This window comes from Patiria miniata, unplaced genomic scaffold (genome assembly GCF_015706575.1).
Source record: "Patiria miniata isolate m_02_andy unplaced genomic scaffold, ASM1570657v1 HiC_scaffold_5, whole genome shotgun sequence".
NCBI classification, from domain to species: domain Eukaryota; kingdom Metazoa; phylum Echinodermata; class Asteroidea; order Valvatida; family Asterinidae; genus Patiria; species Patiria miniata.
The window spans coordinates 32,160,920-32,176,693 of NW_024037072.1; the positions used below are offsets into that span (position 1 = coordinate 32,160,920).

The 15,774-nt window shown below is 40.8% G+C and overlaps 1 protein-coding gene and 1 pseudogene across 1 annotated transcript; both read right to left on the reverse strand.

The window, feature by feature from the left end:
• Positions 1–354: 354 nt before the first annotated feature.
• On the reverse strand, positions 355–10,495 carry LOC119741379 (monocarboxylate transporter 12-like). Its single transcript, XM_038217129.1, has 5 exons — positions 10,166–10,495; positions 9,797–9,929; positions 6,098–6,241; positions 4,803–5,657; positions 355–624 (listed from the first exon to the last, which is right to left on the reverse strand). The coding sequence occupies exons 1-5, from the start codon at positions 10,493–10,495 to the stop codon at positions 494–496; spliced, it is 1,593 nt and encodes a 530-aa protein (XP_038073057.1). The 3' UTR covers positions 355–493.
• A 1,112-nt stretch (positions 10,496–11,607) lies between these two features.
• On the reverse strand, positions 11,608–15,274 carry LOC119740281 (annotated as a pseudogene).
• Positions 15,275–15,774: the final 500 nt, after the last annotated feature.

The following is a 15,774-nucleotide window of genomic DNA, read 5'->3' on the forward strand; positions in this document are numbered from 1 at the left end:
AATCTAGAAAACATTTAAACTAGAAACATTTTTAATATATTGATAGACGAAAGAAGTAAAACACCTCAGATTGAATCGTGGTGGGAAAACGTACTTGGTGAAACGATTAATTGGACTTCCACATGGAAAAAAAAACAGTCGACATTAAAGAAATTAAGTTGAGAAACTTCAGTTACAGACTCATGCATCGTCTAATAGCAACGAAAGATATATTGTATAAATGGAAAATTGAGAATAGTCCGTTGTGCTCAATGTGTGACACGATTGACGACTATAAACACGCATTCTTAACCTGTTTACAAACAATTGAATAAAGTTTGAAGGGAAAAAACAACAACATAACAACATGCACTTTATTCGCGGTCATGTGATTGTTTTTAAAATTAAGACTATCGTCCACAATCATCAGATTGCAATGAAAGGGTACATGATCCATTCTATAACCTTTTTTTCATGTCACTCGTCAGCATTCTTGTAGTTTAATTAGGGGTACTCAAGCCTTCTGCTTGGACTTGCATCTCGCTTGGACCCATTCCATCAACAGCGCCATCAACGATAGAGCTGAAATGCATCCCATGATGGAAAAGGCCCAATCAAAACTGCCAGTCTGGTCGTACATCCAACCTGCAAAAAATAATTAAAGTAATAACCAGTAAACGTTTTGTTTGCTTCGTCAATGTCAACAGTTAATTCCTGTACTGTTAATCAGATACGTGTTGACAGTTTTTATGCCGCTTTTCATCTCGCTTGTTAATGTTAATTTTACTCATTTTAAATTGCTGCCTACATGTACAGTCCATTAGTACGAAGGAAGACGCCATGGTGGCTTCTTCATCAGAAGCTGACAACGTACGGCCAAACAACAATGGGATGGGCACCAAGTTACATAACAACTGTCCTGATGAGTCGAATCCTATTGTCCGTTCCATTCAGTCTCTCCACGCGTCTATTGTTGAAATGCAAAACGAGATCGTCAGCCTGAAACGTCTTGTGACACCTTCATCGAAACCCTCAGAGCTGAAAACATTGAACTTAAACGTGTATCGACCTCCTGGAAAATGGAAGACCGCGCCCAACAACTACTAAATCGTCTAGGCTAGACCCGTGAAAACGAGGAACTGAGCGATCCTTCGTTCACCGGAATGCGTCCGGTGCTCTCACCGAAAATCGCTTTGAGATCAACCATTTTGACGAGTGCCACAATACACCAGATGAGCAGCCACTTGAGACAAATACAGCCACAAAACTAAATGTGGAAGACCAAATGCTTGAGTACAGGAACCGACAACACAAGCGTTTCAAATCTAAGGCTGACATCCTGATTATAGGCGATTCGATGACCAAGCAAATTCAACCAAAGAAACTCAGCCGAGCTAAACATGTCATCTGCTACACCATGAGTGGGGCTAGAATTGAGGACGTCGTCTCCAAGGCAAAACATCTCGCCACGAAACATAGCGTATCAGAAGTTATCCTACACGTTGGAACAAACAACACCAATGACAACCCTAGTGTCATCGTGCAAAAAATGTCTTCACTAGCCTTGGAACTGCGACCATGCTCTGTATCAGTATCATCCATCATACACAGTAGAAACCTGTCCCCAAATCAGATTCGGAGAGTGAATGAACTTAATGCTCTTCTGAAATCAAGTGCCAATGGCAACAACTGGGGATACATCGACAACGACAACCTCAAAACTGATCTCCTTTCTCAGGATGGAGTTCATCTGAACCCGAAAGGCGTAGGTGTCTTCGCACGAAACCTCATTGAGCATATTGGTGGAACAGTTCATCCAAAACAGCCATCTTTGGAACGCGACAGTAGCAAGCAGCGATCTACATCCCAGCAGAAGTATACTTTGGGAAGGCCATATGCAGAGGTACTCAAACAACCCCAAACTGGCCAGTCCAATCAGACGGGTTTTTAGATGTCAAACAAGCATCGCCCACACCAACCGATTGCACCGCGACACCGTCACCAAGCACCCAGAGCAATGTCTCATCAGAGCCAGCGCAAGATCCTGTCCAGCGACTTAGAGTGAAAACAGCACCTGTCAACAGTGAAACATCTGCTAAACCCAGACAGAAGACGAAAGTAACTGTAATGGATGGTATCATTCACTCAAGTTCAAAGGCATTTTCATTTGCTCATTTGAATGTCAGGAGTCTTGTAAGTAAACTTGACCATCTAAAAATCGTTATGTCAAAAAAACTTTTGTCAAATGTTGCTTCTGATTGGGGATGAAAGTAACACTGTTCATGCCGCGGCGCACTACAACTTTGAGGAATTCATTTTTCCTGATATTACTGAAAATTTGGTTAAGGAACAGATTAGTTCAATGCCTACAGGAAAAGCAACTGGTCCCGATGGCATGAGTGTTAAGCTTCTTAAGCTAGCATGCCCCCATATTATTGGGCGCTTACTTTTATTGTGAACTTGTCACTAAGAAGTGGCCTTTATCCCGATGTGTGGAAACATGACTCAGTTATTCCCATCCACAAGGGTGGAGATAAGTGTAGTGTCAATAACTGTCGGCCAATTTCTATCTTGTCACTTGTTTCCAAAATCCTCGAAAGGGCAGTTCACAGTGCATTATATTCATACCTCGATGATAACAATTTGATTCCAGCTTGCCAATCTGGTTTTAGACCACTGCACTCGACGGAGACGACTTTGCATGGATTAATTAATAATTGTCTTTATAGATTAAAGGTAAAATGGATAAAGGTAAAATGACAGGTACCGTTTTTATTGATCTTAGTAAGGCATTCGATTCTGTCAAACATTTTATCCTCTTAGAGAAGCTACAGAATATGCACTTGTCAGTGTATGTTTTAAACTGGTTTGGTTCATACCTAACCAACCGCAAACAATCTGCGCATTGAACGGAACAAATCTAGTCCACTCCCATTAAATACTGGTGTACCACAAGGGTCAATCCTTGGGCCACTGTTGTTCATTGTCTTTACTATGGACCTTCCTTCTATAATTCCCGAGGATTGTCAATAGTACAAGTACGCAGATGACTCTACAATAACATGTAGCTCCTCAACATTAGAAAGAAATCGAGAGCAGCCTCAACGAAGCAATGGCTAGATTAAACGATTGGGCAACGAGTAATAAGTTAACAATCAATGCCTCTAAAACCAAGGTAATGCTCATTGGATCAAAGCATAAGATTACGTCAAATGACTTGAATATTTATATTGTTGACTCCTTAGTTGAGAAGGTCAGCACTTTTAACTGTTTGGGCGTTATTATTGATGACTCACTTACTTGGTCTGCTCATATTGAACATGTTCAAAAGTCCATCTCTTCCAAACTAGGCATGTTGTACAGAATTCGTCACTGTATTCCAAGAACTAGTCTTTGCACTCTTGTTCGGTGCCTAGTCATGCCTACACTAGATTATTGCTGTACGGTATGGGGAGGCCGATATGAATGTCACAATAATACGCTCAATAAATTGCTTAAAAGAGTAGCCAGATTAATTCTAGGCTGCCCATTCACAACTTCGTCTGCTGATATGTTTACTTCGCTAAAATGGCTTCCATATTCAAAGAGAGTAATCTATAAGAAAGGAGTTTTTGTCTTTAAATGTTTAAACTCTATGGCTCCTGAATACATGACTGATTTCTTCTCATGTTTTGCACAATACCAAGTAACTAGACAGAATACAAATAACAGCTTGAAGATTCCCACCTCTAAAACAGAATATTATTCTCAAGGATTTGCAGTCACTGGAACCAAAATTTGGAATAGTTTTCCTGCTCAGCTTAGAGTTACACGTTCGCTGCCCGTTTTTAAGACAGAACTTTTTAATTACTTATATTAACATTTTTAATACTTCTATCATTTTAGGGGTTTCTTTTCTTTTCTTTTCTTTTCTGACATCTACCAGTTTTTATGTTCGTATTTTGTTAATAAGTATTTGTATTTGTTTCTAAATAATGTTTGAGTGTGTTCTTTGTTTACTTGAATCTTCTTAAACGTCTTATTTTTTAAGGGATATATGTTTGTTTTATATTTTATACATTTATTTTTTAAAAAGAAATTTCCGTAATGAAGTCCCTCTGTCTGTTTGTATGTTTATACACTCCTTTTTTTGCGCTCTGTTTTAGTAACGTTATTTTACCGAGAGAGTGTTGATTTGTTTTTGTTTTTGTGTTTTTATTGCTGGTTTTTCTTTTATCTTCTCTTAGTTTTTGCTTTTTATTTGTGTTAAGTGCATATAATTTTAAGCCTTCGATTTTGTAATTATTATTAGTTTATTTTAATGCAGGGCCCTAATGAAAATCAGCTTTTTGCTGTTTGGGTTTACCCTGGATAAATAAAGGTATAAATAAAAAAAATACAGTGCATAATTACCTACCGGTTGTCATACTGTACATTTTTAGTAATTTTAGTAATTTTATGAAAAATACCAATAAACAATTATCAGGAAATATTTTTCAATCAGCAAATGATTGCTTTTCAGATTATGAAACAGGCACTTGTTTTCTGAGGGGCGGGGGAAGGGAAAGCAATAAACTTGGATATGGAAACTTTTTAACATGGTCACAATAAAACGCAGCAACCCTTAAACGTATGTCAGTGAGAACCCTTAAAAGAGGTGACCGTCAAAATGTGACTGGCATCATTTGTATCGCTAGTTATGTAAGGGTGTAGTAATTGTTTACACGGCATGTATTGGTCGACGAACCTAAGACATCAGAATTGCATTAAGACTATTGACACTCTCCGTCCATGCAATATACTGATCTCGCCAAAGCCATAAGATGCGACGTGATATGCCTTACCTGGAAAGAATCCAAGGCTGAAACTAAAAATGGCCGTCACCAGCTCCATCCAGGCGAAAGCACACGCCAAGAGATCGGTTCCAATCAGCTCCCTGGTGTACATATCATTCAGTGAAGCAATTGATCCGTGACCGCTACAATAGATAACTGCAGTGACCATCATCAACCAATAAGAGTTTATCCAGGGAGTTATCAGGAAAACCGAGGAACTCAGTGTGATCATCAGTGCGATCACCGGTCTCAATTTTAACAAACCTTTATCGACGATAACACCAAGCAAAATCTTGGAAACGACGTTACCGACCCCTCCAGCTGTGGTGAATGTCACAGCGTCGTGCGGAGAGAAGCCTTTGGCTTCGGCTTGGGAGACGTAATAGATCATCCATTGATCACCCACAAAGCGGCTGCATATGAAGGGGACTGCTGTGATCCAAAATGAGTACTTGAAACAAACCGAAAATCCGAAATGTTTTATCTGCGCACCGAGGGCGTCTTTGAAGGCGCCAAGTCGTGATGACTGCTTCAACTTGCCTTTCTTCTCGGCACTTGATGAGCCGACTTGTGGTTCCTCATTGGCGCCGGTGCTCACCGGCTGATAGCTGTCATTTGTTTCATCAGTCGACGCTGAACGCAAGAGGGCGCCACACACTCCGAGATGCATGGTCAACCCTCCAAGAATAAGCAAAGCCTCTCTCCAGCCGTACGTATCCAGCAACAGTTGGGTAAAAGGCCCAACGGTGATCGCGCCTACTGCACCTCCTGATGTCCCTATTCCTACCGCCATGCCATAGTTTGTCGTAAAACAGCGTCCGACTAGCGCCCTTGTCAGAATCTGGACGACACTTAAAGCAGGTCCTGTGGATAAGATGTAGATAATCGATGAGTGATCTATTCCACGTTGGCTGACAAAGTATTGAAGGTAGGGTCAGTGTGTTTTGGGTGTGACAATTATTAGTTCATTTATTTTGTTAGCGGAACGAAGGTATGAATGTCCTAATGAGATCGGAAAAGAGTTTTAAATTGAGCTTTTTAATCACTAAATCGATTGGACTCAAGTCGAACTTAATTCGATATCCACAACAAATACTGCAAGTACGACCAAGCGCTGAAACGCGCAATATAAAAAGTCATCAGTGCCTCTTAAATGCTAAAAACAATTCATTCGTAAAGGGCATCGAAACAAACCCCCAATTTATTTTTTAATCATGGGGATACTAAATTTAAACTGAAAACAAATGTTATAATGTAAATTAGGAATGAATGGCACGATCTCTTGAAATGAATAAACTATTTACCAGCTGCCAGTGCTAGTATTGATGTCAACATGACAATACTAGTGGCAAAAGAAGCGATGATCATAGACACACCAAGGATGAAACCGCTGACCGTCACCACCGTGCGAGTACCAAACATGACCTCGAGTGGCCTAGCAAAGAGACCTATTCAAGTACACAAAAATGGTTGGTAAAGAGTACATCTATATACATCAATGTCTTAAAGATGGAGTAGATCATCTAAAAAGTAACTGCATGACCAAATTATTGTTAACAAGCTTGCTAATGGCGCTAAACTCCTTGTGAAATAATTCTTTCTGTCATTTTTAAGAAAACAATAAAAGAAGGTCATATTCATAGATGAGTCTTGTGACACATTTTTGGAAATGTCCGTAAGGAGCTTTTTGTAATTAGTCGAATCAGGGAATGGGTGCGCGCAAGCGCTGAAACGACAAATGCGTTTGATGCGGTTGCTATTATTCGTGGGTTCAGTGCGTGACTTGGCGTAGGTACCATCGGCTGAACGAGACTGTGTTCTGGATGCTGATCAGGCAATTTTGAATTGAAATCCAGACCCTAGCATATTTATTTCTCCGGATATACAACATTCACCGAGCTAAAACTTCATCAGGTTAGTTGTTATCAGCACCTAGCTGTCTTTAGATTGTGAGTGTTTCTGGATTCAAAACAACCGCCATGCCACACTATCAGTTATTTCCGTCACACTTTTATTCAAATAACAACAGTCATGTGATCGTCCCCTTTTTGGGGGGCAGTTGATGTGCTCGTATAATCATGGTCAAGAAAATTCAGGCACACATAGGGCTGTCTACGATGTCTATTTCACACAAAAAATGTCTGCAACGGATAGTCTTTGTGCCATTGCAAATGAAATAAAACTATATTTGCCTTACCAGTAACACATATGACTGCAGTGATAATCGATAGCATCCAGCCGGCCAGCCAAGTGTGGGTTGCAAATTGCTCTTGTAGTGTTAGTAACATCACTCCCAGTCCCTTGATGAACCACACCCACAACACATAGCTGACAAACAGACAGAGAACTGCGTACCAACCCTGATGGGAACGACCAGCTTGAAACCTGGCCATGATGAAACCCTGTCTGGTATGTCAGTACATGTACTATAATTGTGAACGAATACCTGTAGGTACATGTACTGCCGCCTTATTCGCTCTATATGGTATAAGATAATTGGGCTGCAAAATAGTAATGTAAATTCCTTCTGTGTGGACAGTGATCATTACATAGGCCTAAGTATAACAGTTCAATTACACCGTAAACCAGATGTTGGCATGTCTTCAATACATATATTCTGTTCCAGACATATTGTGAAAACAAAATGAACAAAAGCGTTTTCAGACATTTCTTGTTCATAAGTGTATTGATACATGGGTATAATTTTTGAAGCGCTGCTCTGGTATTTCATAGCCTTGGTCAATGCTCTCGTCGTTATTCGACCCGTACGCGGTCAATCGTCGGCATATATCCTCACGCGCTATGCACATGCATGTAAAAAATACAGCGCGAACAGCGACCTCACGCGGCCACTATTTTTATATGCAAATCAGTTGGGGACGATCGAGAGCCTTGGTTCAATCGTCCATGTGAGGTTTTGGGGGTGGTGGTCATTATGTTAATAACCTTAGCTGACCTAACGGTCCTAGGTCAACTCGGTCCTAGGTCAACTCGGTCCTAGGTCAACTCGGTTCTAGGTCAACTCGGTCCTATGTCAACTCGGTACTATGTCAACTTGATTGGGAGAAATTGATCTAGCAAGAACCTTAGGTGCAATTCAAATTGTACCATGTAAGGGGCCATGCCTTGTTAGGGTATATCATTAATAAATCGTTAAAGTGGTTACGTCATACACCGCTGAGGTCTACGCCTTACCGAGGTCACGCGTTCCTCACAAACCTGGCCTAATTGATAAATTAAATACAAATAATGCAGTGACAAATACATTTATTTACATGTAATGCAAACTGCCAAACAATTATTTATACATAATTGTCCTAGAAGACATTTATGATATGTAAATTTCGCATTATAAATAAGTAATAAGCCTAAACCGAAAAACTGAATTATATGATAAATAATGAATTATATATAAAAATAATTTTGTTAAATAATTTATTTACACATGGCGCCTCATATTTGTCCGAATCAAGCATGCGACCAGAAATTTCTGGTTCATAGTGTATTGATTTAGGGTTTATCTTATTATTATACACTAAAACAGATTGGTTGAAATATGAACGTGAATGTAAATATCACACACGAACATCTTCAGATAGTGACCAACCCAAAGCTCGTTTGAATGTGAACATCACGCCCAAATATCTTCAGGCAGAGCTATCTTTGACCAACTCAATTAAATCTCGTTTGAATGTGAACATCACGCCTTAATATCTTCAGGCAGAGCTTTCTTTTACCAACCTAAATCTCGTTTGAATGTGAACATCACACTCGAATATCTTCAGGCAGAGCTTTCTTTGACCCACCCAAAATTCGTTTGAACACCCGAGCATCTTTAGATAGTGCTTTCTATGACCAACCCAAATCTCGTCTGATGTATCTGAACATCACACCCGAACATCTTCAGACGGCGCTTTCTATATATGACCAACCCAAATCTCATTTGTATGTAAACATCTACGACCAACCCAAATCTCGATCATTTCATGTAAACATCACAGCCGAATATATCTTGGCATAGCTTTCTATGACCAACCCAACGTCACACCCGATATATCTTCAGATAGATCTTTCTATGACCAACCCAAATCTCATTGGAATGTATAAACGTCACGCCCGAATATCTTTAGGCAGAGCATTCTATGACCAACCCAAAATATCACCAGACGGTGCTTTTTATGACTGTAAACCTGACTCGGATTTATTCTCGATTTTTGGCTCGGCACTGGAGAGCACTGATATATTCAACACTGCAATACACACTACACAACTACAGCAATGCACGTATAACAAATAATGTACATGTACATGTACATGTACATGTACAGTGAGAAAATGCATACACCGCGTGTGAGTGTAACAAAACTCTGTACGCGGGTCAGGGGTCATGACAGTGCACAATAGACCTTCTGCGCTTGGTTGGCAAACTGCATTTTTGCCAACCACGGCCTGCAAAACTATGGAAAGTCCAACGCTACAAAAATGAAGAAGAGTTATTACATATCACCAAAATATTATTTGATACTTGAAAATACAACATTTTCAACAAAGCTACAAAATAATTCCTACATATGCCTTTTTACTATGTGTTGATGGCGTTATGAAGACTTTTTTGGAAAAATATGTTGCCAACCACGGCTTCAATTTGCGCTTACGGTAGCCCATACAAAATGGTGCCAATGTTTACAAACAAAAGAAAGGCCTATACCAGTTAGTAGAGTAGCCAAACATGTCGATTGGCGGAATATTACACCCCTCCTCCCTATATTGAAACATGTCCAATTAAAGCTTTAACTTATGTGAGCAAGTTATGGATCAATTTCAAAATCTTTATAGAAATCACATTATCCAGGCTGAATCGAAAACTGTTATATGTTTTTAAAAACTTTTGCAACTTACAACAAATATCAAACATGGTGACTTAAATGTCAAGGACAGGGGTGGATCGACTACCCTGACTTGCAACAAACTGCACTGAGGATTATTCTGCCTCAGATGTGTACGCAGATTAAGTGTTTGTGAAGCCATAGCGGTCAGGTGCACTCCTGATACGATCTGGGCATTTCCTGTCAGCTGGTGGAACAGGTTGCGGTTCAGGTTCGGCCGGTGCTTGTGGTTCTGGCCGGTCGTTGGTCGCTGGAGGGATGACATTTTTCACGGGAGATTGTTCTGGAAGAGGGACGGCGATAGCAGACACAAAGTCAATGTCGTCGTCAAGATTGTGTGACTTGTGATGTGGTTCATGTGGTACGCTCTCTTGTTTGCGAAGATGATTTTGCGGATTTTGTAGGAGACTGGACCAGCATAGCCTGCGATGGTGCCTTGTAGCCATAAGTAGCCAGTCCGTAGTGAAGTTGCGAACTAGGACGTACTGTGTCACCAATCCCAAACACACGTGTCTTGGCGTGCTTGTTGTGATGGTGTTTCTGTTTTTCCTGTTGTTTGATGACACGCTGAGCTACATCAGCGCGAAGCTGATCAAGGTGGGAGCGTAAGCGTCGACCCATCAGCATTTCCGCAGGAGACAGACCTGTCGAAGTGTGCGGAGTAATTCTGTAGTGAAACAGGAATCTGGCAACCCTAGTTTCAACTGCCCCTGTGTCCATTCGCCTCATAGCGTGCTTGAAGGTACGGACTGCACGCTCAGCTAATCCGTTTGATGCTGGGTGATATGGCGACTGTGCGAATATGCAGGATTCCATTCTTGGTCATGAATTCGCGAAACTCTGCGCTAGTGAATGGTGTGCCATCGTCAGACACAACTTTGTCTGGCAAACCATGCATGGCAAAGGCTTGCCTAAGTTTCTCTATGGTCGCCTCTGTTGTGGCATTATTCAGTGGGAAGACTTCCAAACGTTGGCGTGCCGCTTTTGGTTACGATCAGGCTGCAAACTAATAAACCTATAACCCTTTAAGAAAACACATGGAAGCTGCAATTTGCTCAAGTAAAACAACAAATTTCGTCCAGAATTTGCCGGCTAATAACTGGTAATAATTTCCAAATAATAAAGCTTTACACGGGGCAATTCTGAAAAAAATCGCTTGCAATATAACTAAATGTATTCACGTTTGAATTTTAATTTTTTTTAATTGACGAACATTTATGTAAATAAAATTAGAAGCGTAATCACATATTAAAAGTGGAGGTAGTCCCCTCGAACAAAATAATGTAGTTTCATGGAATATAGTTTCGTGGTAGTATATATAAAAACATAAACGGCACATCTAACACATCGTTCCTCCACCATCAGTTGTATGGGGGAAATAAGGCTATTGTCAATTTTTTCTGAAATCCAATAGTGACTTGAGTGCAATGTTACTTGTTCCCTATAATCAACCACAGATCCTCTACACAAGATTACAACCAAAGATCCTATAGCGCCGCGTGATCTATGTTTACAATGAAGCCAACACATCACTTAATTTCCCCGTCAAACACGTATATTTACAACAAAAACATTACTCTACAGTGCTAGTTTTACAACAAAAGTTGTAAATTAACCAGATTTTGTCAAAAAAGAAAAACAAATTAGCATGAAAACTGTAATTTAAACATTAAAACTGCTGTAAAAATCAATTACAGCATGGATCTGTGAAAATTATACGTAAAATTACGTATAGTACTGTTTCACTTGTGCTTTTCAATTACCAGTTATTTAAAATAAAATGTAACTATATATATACATGATCATAATATGTATATCGTTCTTCCCATAAAGTAGGTTGAAAATTTATTTTAAAATTGTGAAATTTAACATAACAACATGCACTTTATTCGTGGTCATGTGATTGTTTTTGAAATTAAGGCTATCGTCCACAATCATCAGATTGCAATGAAAGGGTACATGATCCATTCTATAACCTTTTTTTTCATGTCACGCGTCAGCATTCTTGTAGTTTAATTAGGGGTACTTCAAGCCGTCTGCTTGGACTTGCATCTCGCCTGGACCCATTCCATCAACAGCGCCATCAACGATAGAGCTAAAATGCATCCTATGATGAAAAAGGCCCAATCAAAACTGCCAGTCTGGTTGTACATCCAACCTGCCCCAAAAAATAACTGAAGTAGTTATAACCAATAAACATTTTGTTTGCTTCGTCAATGTCAACAATTAATTCCTGTATCGTTAATCAGATACGTGCTGACAGTTTTATGCCGCTTTTCAGCTCGCTTCTTAATGTTCATTTTAGTCATTTAAATTTGCTGCCTGCATGTTTAGTGCATAATCACCTACCGGTTGTCGTACTGTACATTTTTAATAATTTATTTTATGAAAAATACCAATAAACAATTATCAGGAAATGTTTTTCATTAGCAAATGATTGCTTTTCAGATTATGAAACAGGCATTTTTTTCCCGAGGGGCGGGGGAAGGGAATGCAATAAACTTGGACATGGAAACTGTTTAACATGGTCACAATAAACGCAGCAACCCTTAACGTATGTCTGCGAGAACCCTTAAAAGAGGTGACCGTCAAAATGTGACTGGCATCATTTGTATCGCTAGTTTTGTAAGGGTGTAGTAATTGTTTACACGGCATGTATTGGTCGACAAACCTAAGACATCAAAATTGCATTGAGACTATTGACACTATTCGTCCATGCAATATACTGATCTCGCCAAAGGCATAAGATGCGACGTGATATGCCTTACCTGGAAAGAATCCAAGGCTGAAACTAAAAATGGCCGTCACCAGCTCCATAACCAAGCGAAAGCACACGCCAAGAGTTCGGTTCCAAGCAGCCAAGGGCGGATCCAGGGGGGGGGGGCCAAAGGGGGCCATGGCCCCCCCTCCCAAAAAAAAAACGAGACCAATTTTTTAAATTTTTTTATGTGACATCGCAATAAAGGCAGGCAATGAGTACACCACCATCTTTTCCTCAAAAAAACCATTGGTTAAAGTGGTCAGAAATTTCCTCAGATCGCACCACAGAGCATCTAGAATCCAAAAAAATTTCGGGGCCCTTAAGCGGGCCCCGAACCCCACGCCGTAATTTGTTTGACCCACTTTTTTGGGGTCCAGATTTTTTTTGGCCCCCCAAAAAATTGTGTTCTGGATCCGCCCTTGCAAGCAGCTCCCTGGTGTACAGATCATTCAGTGGAGCACTTGCTCCACCACAGCTACAATAGATAACTGAAGTGGTCATCATCAACCAATAAGAGTTTACGCAGGGAGTTATCAGGATAGCTGAGGAACTCAGTGTGATCATCAGTGCGATCACCGGTCTCAATTTTAACAAACCTTTGTCGACGAAACAACCGAGGAAAATCCTGGGAACGACGTGGCCGACCCCTCCAGCTGTGGTGAATGTCACAGCGTCGTGCGGAGAGAAGCCTTTGGCTTCGGCTTGGGAGACGTAATAGATCATCCATTGATCACCCACAAAGCGGCTGCATATGAAGGGACCTGCTGTGATCCAAAATGAGAACTTGAAACAAACTGAGAATCCGAAATGTTTTATCTGCGCACCGAGGGCGTCTTTGACGGCGCCAAGTCGTGATGTCTGCTTTAAGTTGCCTTTCTCCTCGGCACTTGATGAACCGACTTGTGATTGCTCATTGGCGTCGGTGCTCACCGGCTGATAGCTGTAATTTGTTTCATCAGTCGACGCTGAACGCAAGAGGGCGCCACACACCTCAAGATGCATGGCAAACACTCCAAGAATAAGCAAAGCCCCTCTCCAGCCGTACGTATCCAGCAACAGTTGGGTAAAAGGCCCAGCGGTTATCACGCCTACTGCACCTCCTGATGTCCCTATTCCTACCACACTGCCATAGTTTGTCGTAAAACAGCGCCCGAGTAGTGCCCTTGTCAGAATATTGACGACACTTAAAGCAGGTCCTGGGGATAAGAAGTAAGATATCGATGAGTGATCTACTCCACGTTGGCTGACAAAGTATTAAAGGGAGGGTCAGTGTGTTTTGGGTGTGACACCCCAAAATAAATTTTGCAGTTCAATTATTTTGTTAGCACAACGAAGGTATGAATGTTCTAATGAGCTGGGAAAAGAGTTTTAAATTCAGCTTTTTAATTACTAAATAGATTTGACTCAATTCGAACTTAAGTCGACCCAGTGCTGAAACACGCAGAATATAAAAAGTCATCATTGCCTCTTAAATGCTAAAAACAATTCATTCGTGAAGGGCAATTGAAAAAAAAATCAATTTATTTATTTATTCATGGGATACTTAATTTAATTGAATAAAACACTTACCAGCTGCCAGTGCTAGTACTGATGTCAACATGACAATACTAGTGGAAAAGGAAGCGATGATCATAGACACACCAAAGATGAAACCGCCGACCGTCACGACCGTGCGAGTACCAAACATGACTTCGAGTGGCCTAGCAAAGATACCTATATAATCAAGTACACGAAAATGGTTGGTAAAGTGTACATCTATATATATGAATGTCTTAAAGATGGAGTAGATCACCCAAAAAGTAACTGCAATGACCACATTGTTATTAACAAGCTTGCTAATGGCACTAAAGTCCTTGGGAAATAATTCCTTCTGTCATTTTGAAGAAAACAATAAAAGAAGGTCATTTCCGAAGATGAGTCTAGTGACACATTTTTTTGGAAATTTCCGTTAGTAGCTGGATTGTAATTGGTCGAATCCGTGAATGGGTGCGCGCAAGCGTCGAAACGACAAACGCACGCATGATGCGGTTGCTATTATTCGTCGATTCAGTGCGTGACATCACGTAGGTGCCATCGGCTGAACGAGAACGTTTTCCTGATGCTGATTTAATCGGGCACAATTCAAAATATGACTCGGAAATTTTGAATTAAAATCCAGGCCCTAGCATATTTATTTCTCTGGATATACAACATTCACAGAGCTAAAACTTCATCAGGTTAGTTGCTAAGCACCTAGCTGTCTTTAGATTTTGAGTATTTCTGGATTCAAAACAACCGCCATGCCACACCAACAGTTATTTCCGTCACACTTTTATTTGAATTACAACAGTCATGTGATCGTTTCCTTTTTGGGGGCAGTTGATGTGCCCACAATGTGCCTTAAAATCATGCCGTGGTCAAGATAATTCAGGCACACATACTGAGGGCTGTTTTTTACGATGTCTATTTCACACAAAAAAATGTCTGGAACGGATAGTCTTTGTGTCATTGCACATGAAATAAAACTACATTTGCCATTCAAGTTCACCACTGCATGGGGCCATACACGAAACTTCATTGTCTTGCTCTAACACTATCATTAAGCATTACATGAAAGTGACTCAGATGCGATAATTACAAACTTTACCGGTAACACATATGACTGCAGTGATAATCGATAGCATCCAGCCGGCCAGCCAAGTTTGGGCCGCAAATTGCTCTTGTAGTGTTGGTAACATCACTCCAAGTGCCTTGAGGAGCCACACCCACAACAAATAGCTGACAAGCAGACAGAGAACTGCGCACCAACCCTGGTGGGAACGACCAGCTTGAATCCTGCCCATGATGAAGCCCTGTCTGGGTGGTATTTCGTGAACTATGAACGATAGCCTTGGTATAGGTACTAGTCTACAAGGGCGGATCCAGGGGGGGGGGCCAAAGGGGGCCATGGCCCCCCCCCCAAAACGAAACCAATTTTTTTTTTTTTTATGTGACATCGCAATTAAGGCAGGCAATGAGTACACTACCATCTTTTCCTCAAAAAAACATTGGTTAAAGTGGTCAGAAATTGCCTTAGATCGCACCATAGAGCATCTAGAATCCAAAAATTTTTCGGGGCCCTTAAGCGGGCCCCGAACCCACGCCGTAATTTTTTTTGACCCACTTTTTTGGGGTACCAAATTTTTTTTTGGCCCCCCCCAAAATTGTGTTCTGGATCCGCCCTTGCTAGTCTAGTGCCACCCTGGCCCAAATTGCTGTGGTCACTGCGTATACACGAAAAATCGGGCTTTGTTAAGCGAAGGTCATTTTACGCGGTATAGCAAATACCAGGTCAGGGCCGCCGATTCAGACATTT